The sequence below is a fragment of the Argentina anserina genome, chromosome 1, assembly GCF_933775445.1.
Source record: "Argentina anserina chromosome 1, drPotAnse1.1, whole genome shotgun sequence".
Taxonomy (NCBI): domain Eukaryota; kingdom Viridiplantae; phylum Streptophyta; class Magnoliopsida; order Rosales; family Rosaceae; genus Argentina; species Argentina anserina.
The window spans coordinates 11478991-11505182 of record NC_065872.1 but is presented as its reverse complement, the minus strand read 5'-3'; the positions used below and the strand labels follow the sequence as shown (position 1 = coordinate 11505182).

Sequence of the window (26192 nt, the reverse complement as noted above, 5' to 3'; positions counted from 1 at the left end):
ATAATGGAAGTCCAGTATCTACAAAAATGTCATGGATCCTGTAAAATCTTTGAGTCTTCATGTATTACACTCTCAATGATAAATGAGAAAAAAAATTCCTCCTAATTTCTCTGTGCTCCCACTATTTAATATTTATAGTCTAACATAAATCTCATCTGAAGTTCACTCTACTAGCTAAAGCCAGCTCTTATGAACCAAAATGTAAAGTTTCTTGACCACCTGGCCAACAATAAAATATCCTATAAACAGAACTACCAAAAACCCGAAGTATGACAGTGGAAGCTTAATAAATCCCATCACTTCCCCAATGGGGGTGAATGGAATTGCGATTCCAACTGCAGAAATCAGAACTGTAGAACAAAGCACAGGCCATGAAGCGAACTCCTGAATGAAGGGAATTTTCTCCGTACGGATTAAGTGAATGATTAGGGTCTGCATGAGAAGCCCTTCTATAAACCAAGCAGTGTGAAAGAAAACAAGATCATCTAGACTATCAGCCTCGTAATAGAACCAAAGGAACAGAAGGGTAGTAACATCAAAAAGAGTACAGACAGGTCCATTCCATAAAATGAACATCGGCAAACCTTGCTTTGACCATCTTTGTGGGACTTTTACATAATCTTCTTCCATTTTGTCCCATGGGATTGCAATCTGGCCCACACTGTACAAGAAGTTCTGTGTGAGAAGCTGCCTTGCAGTCAATGGCTCATACTTGAGTACCAGAGTTGCTATGAGAATTGAGAGAACACTTCCCAGATTGGCAATAACTGACATTTTTATGTACTTCATTGTGTTCCCAAAAGTGAGCCGGCCGTGTTCAACTCCGGCAATGAGTACGTTCAAGTCTTTCTCCAGTAAGATAATGTCAGCAAAGTCTTTTGCAACTGATGCTCCTGAATCAACTGATATACCAACATGGGCTGCATCTAGTGCAAGCGAGTCATTTACTCCATCTCCCAAAAATCCAACAATGTGGTTACCAATTGTTTGCAAGGACTGCACAACTCGGAGTTTCTGTGTTGGGGTAAGACGAGCTAAGACTGTTGCTGTTTTAACAGTCTCATGAAAGGTGTCATTATCAAGTAGCTCAAGCTCCGGCCCTGTAACTACATGAGTTGTTCTGATACCAACTTCCTTGCAAACTCTTATAGATAGGGAGAGGGAGTCACCTGTCAATACTTTTGCTTTCACTCCCTTCTCGGCCAACCGCCACAGAGCTTGCTTTGCTGAGTCTTTGGGTGGGTCAAAGAATGTTATGAGGCCAAGGAAAACCATGTCTGATTCAGAAGTATCATCATTATCTTTGCGCTTGTACCTTATCTGCTGCAGCATTAAAGAAAGTGGAATGTAAGAAAAAATTCTTACCGAACCAAACTCTTTATCTTTTGGTGAGATATTTTCAGATTCTCAAAATTCTTTATATATTAATTCAAGCTATAAGAATGATTATGTTAAAATGTATACTGAATAGTTTTTAAATTTGGCAGATTCAGTAGGTAGAAAAATCTTTATAGATCTTTATAGTTTTGACACATGCATTGAAGGATTGATAGATACATACACTTCTGTTCATACAGAATGTGAGTATAAGTAATTTTAGACATACCTTTTCCAGCTTCTTTGTTGCTACCCCGATAACTCTTAGCCCCTCATTGCTTATTTCCTCAGTCATACTTATAATCCTTTGATACTGTTCTGGAGATAAAGGTGAAATCATGCCACTATCAACATCCTCCATAAAAGAACATACTTTCATTACTTCTTCCAGAGCTCCTTTTGTCACCATGACTTTCTCAAAACCATGAGGGTCTTTCTCTGCTTCTCTATCTTCTTCTCTTTCCATGATGATAGATACCCTTCTTCTTATGAAATCAAAAGGAATTTCATCTAGTTTCTTCCATCTTGATGGTTGGAACCTAAATCCATTGGTATATACATGTGCCAAAATTGCATCATCTAAAGGATATTTCTGATCGGTCTTGAAATATGAGTTGAGGAAAGCAAACTTTAAAACCTTTTCTTTGTCTAACCCCCAGCTGTCAAGATAATTAACCATTATCGCACGATTCATGGTGAGTGTACCAGTCTTGTCAATGCATAAGATATCCCTGTAACACAGAGCATAGACCAAATGAGCACTAAACTATGGAAGTGCAACTGCAGAATGATGAGAAGAAAGTTGTGATGATGAACCAAAGTGAAATGCAAGTTCCATTGTCTCTAGTTTAAAATTTGACATAATATTTTGCATTTCAAACTTATGGGAGTAGCTTAAAGAAATTCTTAATCAAATGTCACATGGAGCAAGACAAATGTATAGTTCATGCACATATCATCTTTCCAAAAGCTTCTGATTTATAGATGACACTAATTCATCAGTGAAATTGTAATATATACTCACATAGAACCCATGTCTCGTATTGCAGATAAGCTTTTGACTATGCATCTGTCTCTGGCCATTGCAAGGGCACCTTTTGCAAGACTTGTGTTAACAATCAGGGGAAGCATTTGAGGAGTAAGTGCACTTGCAACCGATACTCCAAAAATGATGCTTGCAGTCAGATCACGAGATGTAGAGTAGTCAGTGATAACTATGATGGTGACTACCACTAGCATAACAGCAACCAGCACATAAGATATGCGACGAATACCATCCTCAAAGTCATTTGGTGGTTTCTTCTTCCCTATGTTTGAAAACATGGTGCTCATGTATGTCTTAGATCCAGTGGAAACTACTAGACCAGATCCACTGCCTGATACCACATTTGTTCCCTGAATTACATACAGGTAATCAGGAACTCAGATAATTGTTCAGTAATGTGCAATGCTTGACCAAATTTGTTAAATTAAATACTGTGCACTAGATATTATCATTGAAATTTTTAATAAATATCACATGAAGAATTGGAAGCTACAGTTTTTGGTTCCAAACCTTCTTTTTTGTTCCATTTGCAAGGTTCAATCTGTGATGTTGAGAGTATAGTATTCAAAATTTTCAGCAAAAATAAAAGCAATATAATGAAAGTTACTATTAGCATACCATGAAGCAAATGTTCCTTAAATCTAACAAATGAGTGCTTTGATCTTCTCTGATATCAGCAGTTTTTTCAGTTGTCCAGGACTCTCCTGTTAATGAGGCCTGACTGTTCAAGAAGCAAGGAAAGTTTAACATTGGCTGTACATAAACAAAGAATGACACAAAGAACTCCACTTTTTTTTTTTTTGAAATTGACACATATTTAATTGATAGTACTGCAAGCTCTACATGTACTATACCTCACAACAAGGTGTTTTGAAGACAATAGTCTCACATCTCCAGGGAAAATGTCACCAGGTTCAAATATGATAATGTCGCCAGGAACAATATCTCTTTGATCAATTTGTACAACTAATTCAGTCTGAACAACTCTACCAGCACATCTTTGTACTTTGACCGGGCACCTTACAAATTCTGAAAGTTCCATGGCTGCTTTTGAACTTCCGTATTCCTGAATGGAGAACTGAATTAGTCCAAGCCAAATGCTTTACATAGCAATGCATGGGGAGCCTATGTGAGTAAAGGAAGTTAGCAAGTAGTACCTGATAGAACCGGAGGCAGACACTTATTAAAACTAAAACAAGCATGATGCATCCATTTGGGCTGTCGCTGGTTATATACGAGATTACAGATAGGATGATCAATATGATATTAAAAGGATGAAAGAAAGCACTCCATAGAAAATGCCACCAGCTAGGAAAAGAAAAATCAACAGGAACATTCGGGCCATTTTCTTTTAATCTCCTTTCAGCTTCAGTAAAGCTCAAGCCTGCACAGAAGCAAAAGTTAACTTCTGTTAAAGAATGGAGCCACAATGCATAAATATCATTCTCATTTACATAAAAATTCCAAGTTAGAGTGAAAATGTAGCAAGGTAAAGCAATTTAGTTTTCAAATCGATACGAGCCATTCCCTATATCTAGGGCATTTCGTCGAACATGCCAAATTCAACCAACTGTAGCATTTTATGCTTTTGATCAGTAAGTCCATCGTTCCAAACAACCTAACATCTTTCAGTCAATTCCTTCATTAAACAGTCGAAGACATCAATTAATTAAAAATAAAAGGCAAAGCTCACTGATCCTATCCTAGTAACTTAAGTTACGTCAAACAACTAAAGACACTGACCTCTTTCAGTGGATCGAACATACTCGTAAACCAAATCCTTATTGGATTGTGCCAAGGCGTATAACCAAGAGTAAAGCTTCTCCTCTGCTTCTGTCCTCGACCCCCCATCAATTTTTCCTGCACATTCCAAAACCACACCACAAAACCCAAAATTTGAAACAGCCCCAATGATCAACCCGCCAATTCACACAGATTTAAACAGATAAGACAACCACCTCCGGACATAAGCCTGCGCAAAAATGCGAACACCGTGTTGGAGCCATTCTGGCTTTCGGGTTTGTCTACTAGATTCTGACGGATGGGGTTTTGGTAAGGAAGCCTCTGGCCGGTTTTAGAAGTGAAAAAGCTAAAGAAGTTGTAGCTTCCCATTCCCAGAATACCAAAAGCAGCGATGGCGGTTGAGAATGAAAAAGAGACATTATATGTATCAGATATGACAAGTGAGATAGATGAGATAGAGAGAAAGTTAGTGTATTTTTATTTGGAGAGTTTGTTTTGAAGACCAGAATCTTTGAAGAGAAGGTGGAGATGAATAGTTTAACCGTCTTTTTGGGCAATGAGTTTGAGTTTCTTGGGTGAAAGCAGGGAGCTTCTCACTCTAGAACTAACTTCAAAGTTTCTCTGTCTAAAGATTCAGCTACCAGACTTCCCATGACGGTTAGGTTGGTTAAGTTGCTGTACTCTCCCCAAGTCATCGCCAGTTGTCATAATCCACTCATGCTTCCAACTTCGAGGAGAATTTTACACCACATTATAAATGAACAGAAAACCGGCAAAAAAATCCAATTTTTTTTTCTAATAAGAAAATAGTATACAAAAATAATAATATATTAATAGACCAATAATAAATTTATCTAAATTATACCACGATATAAAGTATTATTAGCATATCTGCAAAGACTAATATTTTCAACTAGACTCTTTCAGAAAAACCTCAAAAAGCGAAATTTAGGGTTTACAGGCGACAACGACCTCCTTTCCAATGAGGCGATAGGTTCGTGTTTGGGCGGCTTTGTGAACGGGCATGAGTGCGATCATAGTGTGATACGTTAGCTTTGTTTATAGCCTTTTTGTGGTCTTCTAGTGCTTTATGTGTTAGAGGCTTGATTTCATGCGGTAGCAGGCATTAGTATTTAACAGTTTTTGTTGGTTTAGCAAAGGTTGGGTTAACTCTCAGGAGAGATTTTTCAATAAGGACTATTTTGTTGAGGATTAGTTAATGACTTTCCAGTTAATTTTTAAATAAATACTTTTCGATTATATTTTTTCATCTCAACCGTTTACATTTTAGGTCTATATAACTAAATTATTTGTACAAATTTTCAACCAATTTGGTAATGGTTAAGGTATCAAAGTAAATCAAATTAGTGAATGAACAAAATTGTCAAACATGAACCGTTCAAGTTTATGATGAGTAAATCACATTTATGAATGTCTTAACGATTTTCAATTTTAACAAAAAATTACAAGGATAATCTACTCATATATATATATACAAACTAAACGGTCGATATCTGAATATAATATCGAAAAGTGGGTGAATCGTTTTGGTCCTTAACCAGTCCTCAACAAGATAGTTATCATTGGAAAGGCTCCCTAACTCTTAGATGTCCAAATTCATAACAGTTTTTCAATGGAAACTCAAACATGATGCTGGTTGCTTGTTGGCATTATTGGTACTACCCTTCCTGCACACGCGTATGCGCATGCAGAAGGGGCGCGCTCACGTGTGTGAAAATATTGTTTCCAAAAACAAATTTTGATATGATTGTTTCCAAAGTTTGAACAATTTTGAAGATTGACATTTCTATCTTGAACACAAATATTGCAAACATTCAAAAAAAATTGAGCAATATCTTTGCATGTGTGAATGTACAACATTCAAGCATGCGAGCCGAATCTTTTATTTCAAAGTGTCTCATGTCATTTTTTACCCGTGTAATTGTCTTGTATTTGATCATATATTAACTTCTGATATCAATCTATTTGTGATCATGCATATACTATATGCATTTGATGTATCACTGCATACTCATTTGAAGGTCAATGTGTAACTTAATTTGATAAGTTATCTCTGAGTTTGATACAGATTTCTATTTAGCGTCTTCAATGTAAAATTATCACCAAATTATATTGCAAAATTTAAACTTCGTACATGAGAAGTGCCACATAAATATGACAGTTTAAAAAAAATTTGAAAGTAGAGATATAAAAAGTCAATGTGAGATATACATTCATATACTTTGTCAAAGGAAATAGATATTTTCATACAGTTGAATGAAAATAAAGATGTTAGAGTTCACTTCTTATCTAAGTAGTACGGACACGGACACGAGTGTCCGTATTGGACACGATTCGATACGTAGACACGACATATATAATTTTTTTTGGAAACGAACACGTTAATTAAATATTATTTTTAATATATATATATATTTATTTATTTATTTAAAAAAATTATTTTATAAATTTGAAATTATTTAGAATTTTAGATGTATATATATGTCAAAGTGTGCATTAAAATGATGAAAACATAACTTGTTAGAATGACTAAGGACTTGATAAGTACCTTGGATAACAAAAGTTCGAATCCCACCACAAACATTCTTATTTTTATCACGAGTTTCTCTCCTTATATATATTAAAGTGTGCATAAATATAAAAAAAATTGACACTGTTAGAATGGTTGAGGAATTATTGAGTGTCTTGGATGACCAAGGTTTGATTCTCACCATAAGCACTTTCACTTTTATTATGAGTTGGTGCGTGTCCGCGTGTCCAAAGTCAGTTCGCGTGTCCGAGTGCGGACACGCGATACGCCACTGCAATGGCGTGTCCGTGCAACCTAGCTTCTTATGTTGTTTTGAAGCGAAGTTTTGATCTTCATTTCATTCTCTTAAGGCATATACAACTGTGAAAAAAAAACATTTATACATAATCGGTCCATGCAACTGCAGAAACACAATTTACAAACTTGTATATGATCAAAGTTGAATGCATGAGGTGCACCAATGAAAAGCAAATATACACAAACACATGACAAATTCAACAAATAGCAAATGGGTTTCTTTTTGGTGCCTGCAAAAGGATGTAAGTTGATCAAACACCGTGTCATAGTGTTTAGTTTTTCTAATGACTGTACTTACACTACACCAAAAATCAAAATGGACAAAGGTTTTTTACCATTGTCTAATAAAAGAGTGTGTCATTGTCTATTGAACAATGGTTTTATATATATGTTGTGAGCAACCATTGTCTAGGTCTACTTTTCATCTACTTAAATGACATGATTGAATGCACACTATAATCCATCAATTAATACCAATTCCATACATCAACCAGAAACAAAACTAAAAAGGCACAAATCTTAACCAATCCATCGGAATATATATTATCATAACGTACTAAATCCATAATTTTTAGCTAGATATTTTCCCTAAATACATACTTGACCAAAAGTCAGCTTACATACATACTAGCTTGGCCAGAAGTTGGCCTACAATACTTGCATATCCCTATACATACTTGTATGCTACACTGCTATTCTGGTTCATTAGCAGAATGCCTGCATCTTGGATCACCTGTTAAGAGCAAATGATTCAATAATATCATCAAATATAGGCAAAAATGCAACTAAGACTTGTGGAATACATGTAAGGACTTGAAACGGAATTTTTTTTGCAATTGAAACAATTAGGCATGAATAGCTTTGTCATGCTATCTGACCTCAAGTAACCCTATTTAACACACAATTACAATATAACTTTTGCGCGCAAGTGAAATAAGTTTAGCCATCCATGAGAGAAGTTTATATATGCACCCACACCAGAGTGTTGTGTGTTATGTTTGTGACCAGTTTACAGCAATAATAAAATAGACCTAGGTTCTTACCTTGAGATCAGCTTCTGGCCATGATTTATGAAGATCCCATGCCGACATCATTGGACAGCAAACATCATATCGTCCCTGCAAAATCAGTCATTAGAATTTTGTTATTTGTCAACGCCAACATCAAGTGAGTGCTCCTACATTACTAATCAAACTTCGATGAGTAAGCATATATAAGCATATGTGATTTGAATTCCATTAAATGTGTAACAGCTGTTAATTCCGGTTCTGGCAACTTCTCTGATCCCAAACTTGCTTAGATTCCTTTGAAGAGCAACCAACTTCCCAGGATCTCCTGTCACCTGTATCATAAAGAATCAAGTAACTCAGTGTCAAGACTAGATAAATAAAATAAAAATGCAAGAGCTATTTTCAGTCAGGGAGACAATGGAGACTCATTCTCTAAAAAGGCATGCCTAGAGATGATAAATGCACTAAACTTTCAAAAATTTGTACCACAAATGATTACTGAATGGTTTGAGATATCTACGATTTTTGCTCTAAAAATATTGATTATCCACTTGATCTGCACATAAGAAACAAACACAAGACCAATAATCATAAAAAAATATAAAAAAATTGAAAACTATGAGGAAAGGTTGCAATGATGAACACACGAAAGTTAAGTACCTCAGCAAGGTAATGTGGCTCTGCATTTACTTTGATAAGCATTAGTTCACGGACTTCACGCTCTACTTGAGGTTCAGTGACGAGATCATCAACCTAGGCATTAGATTATTAAACTAACTAAAGAAGATGAGTGAAACAAACAATACATTACAATTGCAGTGGAATAGATAAATGGTGCAGAATTGAGAGAACCTTGATGACATTGACAAGCTTGCTAAGCTGCTGAATGACTTGCCGTAAGACGTTATCGGAAATATAGCTAGATGGAAGTGTGTGTTACCAAGAGAATTGAAAGAGTGAGTTCCGATGTTGAAGCAAAATCAGTGATATGGAAGATAAATACATACCAGCCTCTTAAGAAAGGAAAACATAGGTACCTCAAGCAGTGTTCTTAGCCATTCTTTGTTCTTGTTAGTACGATATGCAGAAAAACATTAGCAGGCATATTCTGGTTACCATACCTCTGTCTTGACCTATATTATAAAAGCTCCCTGCATATATACTGAAACAAGCTAGAACACTATATCACTAATATCAATAAGGATAAATGGATCGATACATAAAAAATGTGTTGGAGTTCCTACGGATTCGTTGAACTCTAAGTTGCACCATCTGCAGCACAGACCACTAACTTACCCTGGATGATAATTGCTTCAATCTGCAAAAGTTTTATTTATTACTATAAACCATAAACTCAAGCATAACCATTTTGATCAATTCACTACTTCTCAATATTTACAGCATGCATTGATCACAAACTATTTCACAAACTTTTCCAATTTGACTGTAACATACGATAATCACTAAAACCCTTACCCCCATTCTTCCTTTCCAAGTAGAGATTGATCTCTCTTTGCTGCTGTCAAGTGCCTCAACCAAATTTAAGTACTAATAGCAGCAAAATATCAATGACCAATCTCTAAATGATTCTGTATCTCTAAAATAAAAACAGTACAATCATTACCTTATTTCCCAAAATAAATGGAAAGAATCTCAATTGTCTCCTTTCCAGAATGTGTATCCTAGACCCCAAGAACTTCACTCCACAAATTATCAAATTAATTCATCACTAACATCAGTGGGTAAGAGTATGAATTTCTTACATATATACTCACACTAAAATAAGGACATTGGTATTTCGAAATTCTGCATATGCAGATCCTGCAGCAGCATTTACAGCACCAGTCTTGAAAACTGTAAATTAGCAACACACTTGAGTTTCTTTATGTGCATACTAATGCAATTGCACAATGACATAGAAGCAGATGTCACAGTCAACCATTTATGAAAGAAAACAAATATTTGTACAATTCTATTCAGTTTTGTAAAAGCCTTTGGTTTTAAACATCTACCATCTTACGAGGACAAAACCAAACTCTAGTTAGAAGTGATAAGATAATACGAACAAGGTCCTAGACCACATGGAGAAAATTTCTTTAAGCCAGCCCCGATTTCAACCTTACCCAAGCTTAAACACACAGAAGAATAATTGGCAACACAAACATCTTGACTAACCATACGAAAAGGGAAAAATGAGAATCATAGCTCCCAAACTTGTAAAGGAGGAGCAAGCTTGTAACTCAGAAGAGGAACAACTTAAGGATCACTGCTTCTGACATCTCTAACAGCAAGGTTTATTCCTTTCTGGACACGAATTCGAAGAAGCCCTAACAGATGCTCCATTTTCTTTCACGACCAAGCTGATGAGGATTTGTTAAGCTAGCTCTATTTATAAACTTGTACCCACAAAAGGTTCAACTTCAAAGTTTTATATCAAGTACTGTTCAAATAAATCAATTTATACCAAAAGAGAAACCACTAAACAGGTCCTTTTCTTGACGAACATTTTAAAAGAACCAGTCTTTATTTAATCCAAGTTGCAAAATTGTATTGAACAAATTAGAATAGACTTGCTAATAATCAGGTAAATTCTCATGTATTAGGCGCAGACTAGACCATTCCAAATAGTTTACTCAAATAGAACAAGTTATCTCTGTATGTCATAATAACTAGAAACTAGAAGATATTCTGCATATTCTAAGTCAACACCTAGTGGGTTGCAGATGACAACCCAACATAAGCCAAAAGCCAATCAATAACTCAACTATCCAACCTCACTCTAATACAATGTGCCAAATTAACCCAACTCAACTGAATCTACAGAGTAATCAAGCCAACCATCCATGAATGCATTTCAAAGCTAAAACCTGATCGATGGATCTAGAATAAAACAAGTACTAAGTTGTTCCAATTCAAAGTAATGAAATTGTAATCAGAATAAAGGAAAACATATCGAACACTCAGTAATGAAGTTCTTGAGTTGTGGATGAATTGAGAGAGAAAGGGAAGTAAGAGGAGTGGTAGTGGGTTTACCTTCTCGCTCCTAACCGGTGGTTTCTGAGCTTCGTTGAGTGTGAAGGAGAGGATGCGAGTGACCGAGTTTGAGTTCGGGTTTGAGTTTGAGTTTGAGTTTGAGTTTGAGTTTGAGTTTGAGTTTGAGGTGGAGTCGGAGTCTTATACAAAAAGTGAAAACTTGAAAGGATGTTCTGTAAAACCTAACCGCTGCGAGTGACGGAGGTAGGGCGGAGGTAGGGGTTTTCAGCATTGGGAGAGAGAGAGAGAGAGAGAATTCAGATTAGATTCAGCAAGAACAACAAACCCAGCAAGAACAACAAAAATTGGATTCAGATTTGAAACCCAATCCCAAACTGAACCCAAACCCAATACCTCCTCAGCAAAGCCGCAGGAACTCCTCCAAAAGCCAAAGCCGCAGGTTTTGCTTACGGTGAAGGCATCGACAATGAAGGCTCCGATCGCAACTACCTTCTTACGCTGACTGGGTTTTCGCGGTGAGAGTGTTGAATGGGTTTTCATGGGTTTGAGAGAAAGAGGTTGGGGTTTTTGCAAGCTAAGGCTAAGGCTTACTTAAATCTGTTTGCGGGGGTTCCAGATCTGGTCTGAAAGGGAAGATGCTAGGGTGAAGTGTTAGTGAGGGGAAAAAATGAGGAGGGAAAATTTTATGAAGCGTTAAAAAAATCTAAACCGGAGGGAAGACTTAGGGTTTCTAAGACAATGCATTTGTTTCAAAAAACCATTGTTAGTAATCTGCGTAGACAATGGGTCTAAAGATCACATAACACAGATATTGTCTAAGACAATTAAGAGAAATGAGAAAAACAATTGTTTACAAATCTCGTTCAAACAATAACCAGCGTAAAGAACATTGTCTTAAAGCAAATTGATAACAATGTTTTATGTGCTAAGATATAAAATATTGTCTTAAATAAAAAACCGTTGTCCAACCAGCTCTTCAGACAATGGTTATTTTGAAATCATTGTCTGAAATATCAAACTATATTTTTTTATGGCATGCATTGTCTATCAACCATTGTATATTCAACATTTTGATGTAGTGTTATCATATATTGACAGAAAAAGAAACAACTTAGCTTCATCAAATATTTAAATATAAGAGAAAGCACCTCAATTACTTCTTTGTTCCCAAATGCAGAGAATAAAACTCATACAGTACGTGTAATCGTGTAAAGAACAAATAAAGAGTCGCAAACTATAATTTGGAGCGAAATAGGAACATATTATGGAGCAATTCACAACTGTGTCAAATTGACAAAAGACTTGAATAAATTTAAGGGGTGAAACATATATCAATATGTCGTAATTGATCGTATTGAATTATTGATCAATGATGTATGGATTTAAACACTCATCGTCTTGCTTTAAATTTAAAGAACATAAAAACTCTAGTATGACTTTGTAGACACATAAAATTTAATGAAGTAAATCATCTTCATTAAATGATTAAATCCACCAAGAGCCCGACAAAATTGCACACATGACCCAAAAATCAACAAAATTAGTGCGGATTTGAATAAAACTCATGTCAACACATAAATGGATGATTGTAATTGAAGATACGTGATTCCGACGTAAATCAAAATGGTAATCGGACATTTGATTAAATTAATAAATTCCTTAACTGTTATAATTAAATCAATTATTTTCTGTTTAATTTAGTTATGAGAATAACTAATTTTAAATTAATCAGAAAATACATATTGATTTAATTATAAAATTAAATAAATTTATTATTTTAGTGTCATTAAAATATTTTATAAAATAGAAGTCTTTACACTATAAATACCCATTCCAACATGAAGAGAAGGGGACTTAAGAAGAAGAGGGAAAATCACTTGAGCAAGATCACTCTCGAGAAATGTCAAAGTCTCCCAAGTCCACGAAGAATTATCAAGCTACCAAATCACTCGTTGTTCATCAAATTCAAATCTAAACCCAAGCACACGAAGAATCATCAAGCTACCAAATCGCTCGTTCTTCATCAAATCCAAATCCAAACTCAAATTCTCAAGATCAAGTGCATGTCACCCTTGAGCCAAGTTACATACGGAGGTAAAATCAGAGGAGTTCACAAAGATTGTAACCTCGCACTTGATTATCAATCAATTATATTTTATTTGTACACGTGTCTGCACTCTTATTTGTTTTCAGATTCTCGTTCTACAAATTGGCACGCCCAGTGGGACATTTTTGGCCTCTCATCTCCTTTTTCAAAGAAATCTTCAAATTCGTTTGTGCGATGGCTTCCAAGAGCAACCAAGCCGTTCTATGGACGAAATCCAAGTCCACAACCGCGAGGTTAAGCGGAGAGGCCGAGCCAGTCAAGAAATCCAAACAAACATTCTCCAAATCAAAGAGTGAACTGATTTCCCTTGTCACCCGGAGCGTGGCTAGAGCTCAACCCACGACATTTATGGCACTTGCTAGTAAGCCTGGTCAACCAGTCATCACCTTGGAGAGCTTGGGAGCAATAGAGCATGCCTCTCAAAGTGGGAAGAAGCAAGTGTCAAAAAAGCAATCTCTTCTACCCGTTCATGGTGATGACCATATCCTGGAAGACGTTTTCTCTAATGATGAATCGAGCACGGCATCTTACCATGGAAGTCCCAAAGAAGATGGCGATAACTTTTATTCTATGGCGCATGAGTCCTCTTCTGACAATGCGCAAGTCTTGGTGACGGGGACATCCATAATCGAGGAGCAACTCTCCAATCTGTTGGAGATGGTTGAAAAGCTCACCCGAACGGTTGAAGAAAATGACGTGCAAATCGCTGAGCTCTATAGCAAGTTGGAAGATCACGATGATGAGAACTCCATCAAAGAGTCGCCTGGAAGGAGCAAAGTAAATGAAAAGGGAGGAACGTCCAGGAACAATGACGACTCACTTGGTTCCTTATCACTGCAGCAATTGCAGGACATCATCACCAACTCAATCCGGGCTCAATATGGAGGTATTTCTCATGACTCACTCACTTACTCCAAACCTTACACTAAGAGGATCAACAACTTAAGGATGCCGCCGGGGTATCAGCCACCAAATTTCCAACAATTTGAAGGTAAAGGGAACTTGAAGCAACACGTCGCCCACTTTATGGAGACTTGCAATAACGCCGGGACAGAAGGCGATCACCTCGTCAAGCAGTTTGTTCACTCGTTAAAGGGAAATGCCTTTGAGTGGTATACAGACCTAGAGCCGGAGTATGTGGACAGTTGGGACCAGATGGAGCACGAGTTCCTCAATCGATTCTATAGTACAAGGCGGATGGTGAGCATGATGGAGCTAACTAGCACGAAGCAACAGAAGGATGAACCCGTGGTCGACTACATCAATAAATGGCGCTTACTTAGCCTTGATTGCAAGGACTGACTATCAGAGGAGTCGGCCGTTGAAATGTGCATCCAAGGCATGAACTTTGATTTGCTATATATCTTATAAGGAATGAAGCCTCGTTCTTTCGAAGAGTTGGCTACTCGAGCCCACGACATGGAGCTAAGCTTGGCAAGTCATAAGGGAAAGAATGAGTCCCTAGTTGACCAACGAAAAGACAAAGTCTTTGGAAGCAGATTTGACAAGGTTGTGAAGAAGCCTTCCAAACAATCAATGCTCATCAATATTGCACCGGTTAAGATCTCTACGCGGGATAAGAAGAAGTTCAATAAGCTGGAATCTCCTCGAACCTACGATAAGAGTAAACACACGTTGAAGGAGATGGAGCGAAAGACGTACCCGTTCCCAGACTCTGATGTGGCAAACATGTTAGAGGATCTGCTCGAAAACAAGATAATTGATCTTCCGGAGTGCAAGCGTCCATAAGAAATGCATCGTGTCAACGATCTTAAGTATTGCAAATATCATCGCCTCGTTAGTCACCCTATATAGAAGTGCTTTGTTCTCAAGAATTTAATAATGAACCTCGCCAAGCAAGGGAAGATTGAGTTGGACGTTGACGACGTTGCTGAAGTCAATTGCGCTATCATAACATTCGGGTCGTTCGAGCCGGTTCCACTCCATTTTCACCCGATGAAAGCACTATTCTGTTTCACAAAGGAGGCGCGTGAACATAAAAATACCGATGATGAAGGATGTATATCGGTCACCCGAAGAAGAACTCGCAAAGATATGATGTCAAATTCACCGATTGCCCAACCAAGTCATAAGAAATCACCTACGATGACATGAGAACGGACGAGGACGTTTTGAGACGAAAGTCGTTCCATATTTGTGGAAGCCTCTTTGCCGGAACTTGTCAATAGAACACTTGCCTACAAAATAACCGAAGGAGGACAAAGAGTGATAGGGATGATCAGACTAGACATGGACATCAGAGAGCTAAAATTAAACACCTTGTTCCATGTCATCGATGCGATGACCTCGTACAACTTGTTGTTGGGACGACCATGGGTACATGAAAATAGCATCGTGCCATCCACTTTACACCAATGCTTCAAGTTGTATCGCGGAGGTGTGAAAACCGTGGTAGGAGATACTAAACCATTCACAAAAGCTGAATCATACTTCACAGATTCTAAATTCTACACAAATGAGGAGTCAATGAAAGAAGTCCTTCCGGTCGGAGTACCCTCTATGGGGAAATCCGCTAAAGTTATGGAGAATGAAGCCAAATCAAAAGTCATTGAGCTTCATGGTGAAGTGTCGCAAAAAGTCTCATCTGAAGCGGCAACATCGTCTGCGGAAGGAAAAACCAGTCATGCCTTTCCGGTCCTTCGCTATGTTCCAAAGTCCAGACGAAGAGAGGGGGAGTCTCCATTTGTGGGGACAAAGTCACAAGAGTGTCCACGAAAGTAGTATGATGTGAAATTGTTGAGGGAGGAGTCAACATTGCCATTAATAAAGGTGAGCAACCGAAATCCTACAAAGCAGCCACTAAAGGGGTTTGTCAAACCAATTCAACGTAAGACCGAACATGAATTGTTGTCCAAGAAAAGAACGAGTGAAGGGTTCGATCCTAACGCATACAAGCTGTTAGAAAAGGCCGGATACGACTTTGGTTCATCTTGCAAAAAGGACGACCAAGCTGCAGCAAAGATGGCGCATGAGTTCGATGAGCCACAAAAGAAGTTAAGAGAGCAAGGGGCAATAGTTGATTCTTCTAAAGCTGGTCTCGATTTCACTTCGAGCAAGCCAATCAAAATTTCAAGAAGGAGAAGGGCGGAGCGGACCAATGTGCGACATATCAGTGTCGAGGTAGTTGAAGAGAAGAGTCAAGAGGTTCAGTCAACCCCTTACATTTCGTCGTTCAATCGCATTCGTCTAGGTTCTCGAAGAGCAACATCTGAACATATTAAAGGATCAATCACAAGGGTGTTGGTGTTTGACCATGTGAACATGACAGCAAGTAGAAGTTCAGTCTTCAATCGCATCGATAGTACAATCACTCGGCCTTCCTTATTCAAAAGGATGTCAAGTTCAGACAAAGATAAGAAAAAGTCAAACCTCATTCCGCGAAAACCTGCATTGGAAAGGATCCAATCACCTAAGGAACGACAAATAAGCAAGAGGAAAACGACTTGTAGTCAAGCAGAGAGCAAAGAAATTCGAAGTCTTATCCCGTCACGAATGAAGAGGCATTGTGTGTTGGAAGTGGATTCCACGGATCAACTCAAAGTGAAGCAATATACCATCATATTCACTGGCCAAAAAGGAGATAGCAACCTCGGTAATGGTGGTGAGGATAACATTAACCAAACCTCTTATCATGTCATGGTGGCAGAAGCAGATGTCGTAGAGGAAGACGATCATGAAGATTTTGAAATTGAAGTAGATGAAGCTCCTCCAGAACTTGAAGATAGGGAGCAAGCCACTATGGACGAACTTAAGGAGATTAACTTGGGAACAGAAGAAGACCCAAGTCCTATTTTTGTGAGTGCATCTTTAAGTTCTGAAGAAGAAAAAGAATATCTCGATCTGTTGCTCGACTACAAAGATGTCTTTGCTTAGAAGTACAAAGAAATGCCCGGCCTGGATCCAAAGGTAGCAATTCATCGTCTTGTTGTCAAACCAGAAGCTCGGCTAACTAAGCAAACACAAACACGCTTTCGAACAGAACTTATTCCTCAAATAGAAGCAAAAGTTGATAAGTTGATTGCCGCAGGCTTTATTAGAGAAGTTCAATATCCCAAGTGGATCGCAAACATTATTCCTGTCAAGAAGAAGAACGGGCAAATCCGCGTTTGTGTAGATTGTCGTGACTTAAATGAGGCGTGTCCAAAAGATGATTTCCCTTTGCCAATCATAGAGCTTATGGTGGATGCGACAACTGGACATGAGGCTTTGTCATTCATGGATGGATCGTCAGGTTACAATCAGATAAGGATGACTTTAGAGGATGAGGAACTCACTGCATTTCGAACTCCCAAAGAAATTTATTGCTATAAGGTCATGCCATTTGGGTTAAGAAATGCCGATGCAACGTACCAACGGGCTATGTAGAAACTTTTCGGTGACATGCTGCACAAGTATGTAGAGTGTTATGTTGATGATTTAGTTGTCAAAACAAAGAAAAGAAGTGATCATTTGCAAGATCTACGAAGAGTGTTTGACAAGTTACACAAATACCAGTTAAAAATGAATCATTTGAAGTGTGCCTTTGGCGTCAGTTCTGGAAAATTTCATATATTCCTCGTGAAACACCGAGGCATCGAGGTTGAGCAATCAAAAATTAAGGCCATCTAGGAAATGCCAGAGCCAAGAAATTTGTGCGAGTTGAAAAGCCTCCAAGGACGACTTGCCTTCATCAGACGGTTCATATCGAACTTGGTGGGCCGTTGCCAACTATTCAGTCGACTCATGAAGAAAGATGTTCTATTTGTATGGGATGAAGCTTGTCGCAATGCCTTTGAGAGCATAAAGAAATACCTGGCGAATCTTCCGGTGTTGGGTGCACCTATCGCTGGGAAACTTCTTATCCTTTACATCGCGGCTCAAGAGAGATCACTTGGGGCCATTCTTGCCCAAGAAAATGAAGCCAAAAAGAAGAAAGCCTTGTATTACTTAAGTCGGACCCTCACCGGACCTGAGCTAAATTATCCGCCAATAGAGAAGATGTGTCTTGCACTCATCTTTGCCATTCAAAAGTTGAGGCATTATATGCAAGCTTACACAATGCACTTGGTGACGCGAGCCGATCCGGTTAAGTTCATATTATTTAAACCAGTTCTAACGGGCGCATGGCTAAGTGGGCATTACTATTGAGCCAATACGACATCATATATGTGCCCACTAAAGCAGTAAAAGGACAGACGTTGACTGACTTCCTAGCAGACCACCCTATTCCAGCGGATTGAGAAATCTTAGATGACTTCCCGGACGAGGAAGTCTTCCTTGTAGAGCTCCTCCCTACTTGAAAGATGTTTTTCGATGCCTCATCTAGGACAGACGGAGTAGGGGTTGGTGTTATCTTTGTCTCTCCACAAAAATAGATATTGTCTTATTCTTTCACTCTTGGGGAACTGTGCTCCAATAATGTCGCAGAGTACTAAGCGTTGATCATGGGATTGCAAACAATGTTAGAAATTGAAATCCAAAGTCTTGAAGTGTATGGAGACTCAAAGTTGGTGATTGATCAACTGCTCACTAATTACGAGGTCAAGAAGGAAGATTTAATATCTTATTTCCAACTCGTCACACAACTCTTGAAGGGCTTTGATAATGTTACACTCATACATGTGGCACGGAAAGAAAATCAAATGGCAGACGCATTGGCAAACTTGGCGGCGACTTTGGCATTGTCTGGAGACGAAATTTTGGACATCCCAATTTGCCGAAGGTGGCTCGTGACAACAAAGTCTTCACTCAAGTGTGCCAGTTCTCATGTAGTGTCAGTTTACACGATTGAGGTTGAAGATTGGATGTATCCTTTTATCGACTATCTTGAGCACAACAAGTTTCCCGAAGATTCGAAGCAAAGGTGGAGCATCAACCGACGAGCACCACGCTTCCTCTACTACAAAGAAACTTTATATTGGAGGTCATTTGACAGAGTACTCCTTCGATGCTTGGGAAAAGATGAAGCGGTCAAAGCCATGGAAGAGGTTCATTCTGGAGTGTGTGGAGCACATCAGTCAGGACCGAAGTTACATTTCCAAGTAAGATGACTAGGGTATTATTGGCTCACCTTGGTCAAAGATTGTATGGAGTATGCACAAAAATGGCAAGCTTGTCAGTTTCATGCCAACTTCATTCATCAGCCACCTGAGCCGTTGCATCCGACAATTGCTTCGCACCCATTCGACGTCTGGAGAATGGATGCAATCGGACCCATCACTCTGAAATCATCAGCTAGTCATATGTACATTCTGGCAGCCACGGATGCCTTCTCAAAGTAGGCAGAGGCGATACCGCTCAAAGAAATAAAGAAAGAAAATGTTGTGGACTTCATTACGGGAAGCATTATACAACGCTATGGTATACCACGGTGCATCATCACAGACAATGCCAAATATTTCTTGAATATCGCAACAGAAAAGTTGAGCAAGAAATTTCACTTCTCTTCGATGTACAACGCCCCGACAAATGGTTTGGCAGAAGCATTTAATAAAACGCTTTGTAACATTCTAAAGAAAACTGTCAGTAAGAAGCATATGGATTGGCATGAGAAATTGGGCGAAGCTCTCTGGGCTTATAGAACGACCTATCAGACAGCCACAAATGTTAGACCTTATTCCCTCGTCTATGGTGTCGAAGCCGTGTTACCATTAGAGAAAGAAATCCCGTCATTGAGAATCGATTTGCAAGAAAGTCTCACAAATGAGAAAAATGTCAAGTTGCACCTTCAAGAGTTAGAAGCTTTGGACGAGAAGAGGCTTGATGCACAACAACACCTGGAATGCTACCAAGCTCGGATGTCACACGCCTTCAACAAAGGTGTTCGACCACGGCCATTTCAAGTTGATGATTTAGTTCTTGTTGTTCGAAGACCCATTATTATGACGCACAAGACTGGCCCCAAATTCAAGTCAAAGTGGGATGGTCCTTACGTCGTCATAGAAGTATACACTAATGGAGCTTACAAAATCGTGGCGGAAGACGGTTTGAGGATCAGTCCCATTAACGGCAAATTCTTGAAGAAGTACCATGCTTGAAAACATCAAAGTATGCTCCAAGTCTGCACGAGCCTAAACTACATAAGACAAAAAAAAAGAACAAAACAACACAAAAAATGCTCCACGCCTGCATGAGCTTAAACTGCACAAAGAACCTAAAAAACCCTTGAACTACGTGATGACTTGATTCCTTATGTTGAACGATACATAGGCAGCTTGAGAATAACAATCTTAAGTTCAGTCACACTAAAATAAAAATAAGGGTTTGTCCATCAAATAATAAAGAAAATTCTTATTAAACTGATAGTAAGTTGAATTTCGAAATCGACTTATTACAAAATGATTGGAAAAAAAACATAACAAAAAAAAGAGCAAGTCTCAATCATTCAAGTCAGCTATCATATGCAGGTCAGACCCTTGAAGCTACTACAATGTTCTTCAAAACTGGCTCGCAACTTCTTTGCCTCTTCAATCTCTGTTGCAGTTAGTTCTGGAATCTCTCGGAGTTGGCACTTCTTATGTTCTAGATCAACAAGTCTTGCATCGTGAAGAAAAATGTCTTGCATCTAGCTTCTGTTGTTCTTTCTTCAAGTTCTCAAGGGACTCAAGCATAGACTGACACTGATCAAAAGTATTTTGTCGAAATTTTTGGGCTGTCGTGATTTCAGACTCTATCTCTGCTAATTTTTGAGCACTTGTGCCCATGGCGCATTTGTGAGTGCATGCAAGTCTTGCCGAGTCATACAGGGTAACACTTGTCATCAACTGCTCCAATTTGTTTTTTATTGTTGATGGATCGACTTCATATTTGCTAAGCTCATTCGTTAACATATCAAGCTCATTCTTCCCAGCAAGAATCATCTTCAGAGAATATGTCGCTATTAAGCCTTCTATCTTTGCACAAAGTTCTGCAGCTGCTCGCATGCAAATATCGCGGAGACATTGACTTGTATCCACTATCTCAATATCGCACACAGAAGCTTCAAGAAATATTGTTCTTTTTGAAGGCTTTGTACTTCCCGTCGCCATGGACAAACCTGCATATATGAGGGTGAAAAATGAGCATAAATTATTGAAGAAATACGGAAAAATAATATATAAATATATTCGTGTGTACCTCTCTGGTCAACTGACTGTGGTTCACTCTCCTTTCGACGTACGTCCTTTTCTGGGGGAATGTTAGCTGCACACTCCTCAAAAGGAAATTGAACGCCGTCACCTGAGCAGACTTCATCAAAATAACTGATATCTTCAAGCTGAGAGGAACAAAATTGGATCAAGTCGGCAATAAGTGAACTGTTGAATATGATACATTCAACATAACTAAATGGGACAATTACAAAAGCAAATACAACAAAAAAAATTTTAGTGAATACCTCAACATGCGCGGGCACGAGTTTTGAAGGACCAGGAGCATCCCCAAGAAAATTTCCGCTAAGATCAAAATTGGCATTGGGATTGTAGTAAATAGGGCCAAGATCAGCATCATCCCTTTTTTGATGTTTGAAGTGCACGTCACTATGGGTACTACTGTTTGCTTCCGCTACGCCTTCTGGATGTAGCAACCTTCTCCTTCGGCTTGAGGCGAAAATCTAATGAATCTCCGATTCCTTCCAAAACTGGAGAAGGTGAAACCTGATAGTTATCAATCGGGGGCAAAGCTTCAGCGGAAACCAAAATTTGAAGAGGAGTTATCGCACGGTCGTCTCCTTTAGCTTTTGGAGGCTCTTGTTGTGGCAGATTCACAATGGTTATCTTCATAGGCTTTTTCAATGCACGATGATTAACTTTGAACCACCATTGAACGTAATCTTGAGTAACCATAAACTTCGTGATGTCGCTTTTCATAAGCAGGATTGCCTCACCCTTTGTGCCAAGCTTCGTCAAACTATCTCAAAACGAGTATGTCCGAGCCAAAGTTACGGGCCGACGATCTCCGTGGGAACCTCCGGGAACACCCTGAACATATCTGAATTGTCAGTTGAATCGTTGAGGGCTATATGGTTCGACTATTCGCCAACTATCTTGCCGTAAGGACACAAATCCGGAGTGAAGACTAATGAGATAGGCAGAATCTGAAGGAGAGGCTTTGTGGGTGTCAACGATCAGTTTGCGCACACTTGGGACTTTGGCAAATTGTTCCATCTGCACATAATTACAAGCAGTGAACAAGGCACGGGCCTGCCCATCCTCGAAATGTCTCGCCGAAAATTCCCTTGAAATATGGACCATCGAGGGTCTAAAACTTTCTCGATGTCGAGAGAAGAAATATGTGCCGAAATATTCGCTCAACCACCCATACAAGTAATGAAAAGGAAGCGCAGTTGGACAACTTCCTGGATCATTAGAGACAAATATGGCATTCAAACCCTGATATATATTCGCCAATATAGGAACCACCAGACAGTAGTTTTGACCTCAGGACATTCTGTGAGCGATCTTAAAAACTCCCGGACGAATAAAACCTGTATCATTCTTTGGGAATACGAATAAACAAAGCCAACATGCATAAAATGCAGAGAGGTAAATAAATTTCATGCTTGCTTCTTCTACGCCTAGATCCTCGAATGGTGAAAGGTCTTCCGGAGTTCGCTGGCAAATTCCCGGAATGGCGCCGGGTGGATTGTGAGTACTAGCGGGGCGTCCCTCTTGTTTCGTATACTCTTGGTGGGAGGTCTCTTGTATCTCATCTGGCCTTTATACCAAAACCGTATCCACGTAGTTATCTTCACGTTACTACGCTCTCTCTTGCACAATCTATGGTAAGCAAGAAACAAATAACGACAGCTTTTGGGGATGAGAAGCTCTCCATCTTTACTCTTTACAGAAAACTCATCAATGGGTGGAACGACTTCGTCATAAAACCTTCCAAGGATAGGCAAACCTCCAATATGCTCAAGGTCCAAAAGAGATATAGATATCTCCCCTTGCGATGTGTGCAGAGTGTTTGTAGCAGGTCACCAATATTCACAAAAAGCTCGCACCACGGGAGCAACACGATCATAGCTGAATAATGACGCAAACACTGCTCGATAAAGGCCCGCCTTCTTGATGTGGTCTTTGTTTCGGCTTAATAAATCTTCGACCCACTCCCAACATCACTCTATATATGTAAAGCCGCCGGTAGTTAGAAACGCACCCCATCACACAGAGTTGTTGGATATAGAGTCGTTGAGAAGCTTGAATGACACAGTATGAGCATTTTTTTCACGATGTACAGACTTTAGCATCAAAACGTCTGAACCTAGCTCCTCGTTGCCTGACTTGGGTGATTGGAAGCTGGCTACTTGACAATTCACTGCGTAAGTCCACTACGAGACGGGAATTGAGCTGCCATAGAATGGAGCTTTAAAGGCGAATGGCCCAGTGAGAGAGGGATATACGGTTAAAGTGGTGTCATCTTGTTGCTCATCTTCAACATTGTTAAGGATAGTGATCGTCCCGTTCTTGAAATTTCTGAAAGCCGTCATGCTGAATGTGATGCGTAAAGCCTAAAACGCTTTTATTGAGTGCTGTCAAGTCTATGAAATGAGAGTAGTCAAGTGATTAGGTCGTTTACGTTATTCAAATCCGTCAGAAATCAACTCGTTTCGAAAGCAGTCAAATGGGTAGATCGACCGCGACTCTCAAATTGTTGTCAAAATACTACAAAAAAAGGGTCAAAATCAGACCATGATACTCCTTAAAAAAAGGATCACATACCCGAGCCGAGCAAACCTCAGCCCGAGGAAGATAAAGTCTTTTCTTTACTGTCTATTTGTCCTTGCTTCTGGTTTTCCTTTCAACATGGTCGGAGCTCGAAAAGTCACTGCCTCTCAGTGTTCAAAGCATTGCAGCTGCAGTAGCAGCAGCCCATATGGAGCAGGTTCTCACCAAAACCAGTGTTGGCTCAGCACCAAACTATATGAAGTCCACCAGCTATTTTGATACAAGGAAGGAGCAGTCACAGGGATTGATACTACATGGCTAGTGGATGCAGTGGATTATGGTGCAATGATCTTATCCGGTCATAAAGACGATAGATTTGTGTTAGAAAAGAGCTACAGGAGTGGAAGTACGAGGACAGAAAGACTAACCTTGAGAGGACAGAAATGGAAGACCTCATACTCCAGAACTTTAAGAGTCACTGGCACTGAAGCATCTTTTGATCAATCTACCATCAAACTCATCATGATTTATACCTGACTGGTGAGCATAAACTATTGTTTCTCCATTCCAGGAATATGCTTACCCTCCATTGCTTGAAACCTTTTGCTTTCTTTCTTTTCTTTTCCAGAGCACTAATTCACTCACACAGCCAGACACATATCTCAGGCACCATGTTCTCCTAAAGCACCATGTCATCATCGGCCACCATAACCAAAATGTTAAAGTTTCTGTTCCACACCACCTCTAGACAGCCTGTCCGAAACTCCATCTTTTCGCCCTGTAAAGGATAAATCCCTCAAAGAGACCTCTCTCTCTCTCTCTCTCTCTCTCTCTCTCCACATGATCGCCTGAGTTCACCTGCCCAGCATCCTCTGCAACTCCCCACCTTTTACACTTTCCGATGATTTTCTCCATTCACGGTGGATTCTAAATTTAAAGGTCCAAAATGGATGGGAAACATTTACCAGAAGTTTGAAGCTATTTTCCAGGAGGTGGATGATATTGTGAAACATGATACAATTAAATATGTGGAAAACCAAATGCAGTCAGTGGGTAAAAATGTGAAGAAACTATGATCTGATCTACTTCCTCCTTTAGGACATCCTGTCAAACATGTGGCTGAAGATGTGGCTATTGAAAATAATGCTACTTCTAGTACTAAGACGAGGAAAAGCTTGCAGGAAAATTCTGTTGATGCATCTGAAAGGCAATCACCGACAGAGGCCAATATAATAGATCCTGCGTCAAGCCAACCGAGTCTTATCTCAATGGACCATTACCATGGGGACCAACTTAGTTCTCTAGCTTATGTGGTTACTCTTGATAAGCCAGAGGTTGATGTCATTATTGCAATTGAAACCTCGGTGGCAAACAATAAAAAAATTGCCAAACCAGTTCTGTCAAAGTAAACTTGTGCTGGTGGGGAAGAACATTTTGCAGAGTCATTAGTTGGGGAATTTGATCAAAGTAATTATGAAAATAGATTGGGTGATTTGTCTGAGGATGAAACCTCCACTGATGATTTGAATTTTGGATCTAAACCGAAAGTACAGCGCGGTAACTTTTCTGATGAAGTTAAGTGTGTATCTGTTGTTTCAACTGTAATGGTCTCCACTACAGAGCCCAAAGTAATGGATCCTGAAAACCAGCGGAGTCTTGTCGCTAGTAAATATCACCTTTTAGAGCAACATGGTTCTCCAACATCGGTGGACACCCTCGAGGCCTCATAGTCAAACTTATGCATGGGGAAAACTGATGGAATTTTGACAAATGAAATCTATGATGCGAACAACAAAGAATTTTTCATTAAATCGTATGCACCACTATTATCGAAGTCAACCCCTCCTGGTGTGGTAGAACACTTTACCATGTCACCAGTCAGAGATTTTGTTAAGCAATAATGCAAATAGATATGCAGATTCGTTTAAGGATGAGCCTAAGACCTCAACACATGAAGTGCAGCTTGAATCCCTGCAAAACTGGACTCTTTGGGATGATTATGTTGATAAAATTGAATGTGTTCCTGATGCTTTGAATTCCACTTCTGAAATGTCGTTTTTTCAGTCGTCTCAATGGAGAATCCTACTGAGGATGCTGAGCTTGTATCCTTCAGCAGATCCAATGCAGAGGAATCTCTTAGGATCTCTGAAAATTCACTTGAAAAAATAATCAAGGAAGCAAACAAGCTATATAAGGTTCCTTTTTAAAGACCAATGCAGAGATCAACTAGCAGCTCATTGTGTAATGGATGTCTCTGAAATTGAAAGTAAACAGGAAGCACAAAGCAATTTAAAGTAAAACATGTTTTAGTTGGTGGAATCTCTATGCAATTAAACAAAGCAAGATATTATATGTTTTTAAGCATCAGACAATTATATAATGGAAATATTACTACAAAATTTGCGGAGCCTCGAAAGCTAGC

The 26192-nt window shown here is 39.0% G+C and overlaps 2 protein-coding genes across 3 annotated transcripts in view; both read right to left on the bottom strand.

Annotated features, from left to right (window-relative positions):
* The window catches only part of LOC126788398 (lanC-like protein GCL1), a 252730-nt gene that overhangs the window by 148331 nt on the left and 78207 nt on the right, over positions 1-26192 (bottom strand). The gene's annotated exons all lie outside the window — the stretch shown is intronic.
* On the bottom strand, positions 30-4702 carry LOC126787428 (uncharacterized). Of its 2 annotated transcripts, XM_050513393.1 has the most exons (9): positions 4381-4702; positions 4166-4282; positions 3580-3806; positions 3277-3488; positions 3041-3143; positions 2402-2772; positions 1607-2108; positions 1170-1320; positions 30-1100 (listed from the first exon to the last, which is right to left on the bottom strand). In XM_050513393.1, exons 1-9 carry the CDS (start codon positions 4532-4534, stop codon positions 175-177), a joined length of 2763 nt encoding a protein of 920 aa, XP_050369350.1. In that variant the 5' UTR covers positions 4535-4702; the 3' UTR covers positions 30-174. The 2 variants fall into 2 exon arrangements, with proteins under 2 accessions (XP_050369350.1, XP_050369298.1); XM_050513341.1 differs by having other exon boundaries at positions 30-1320.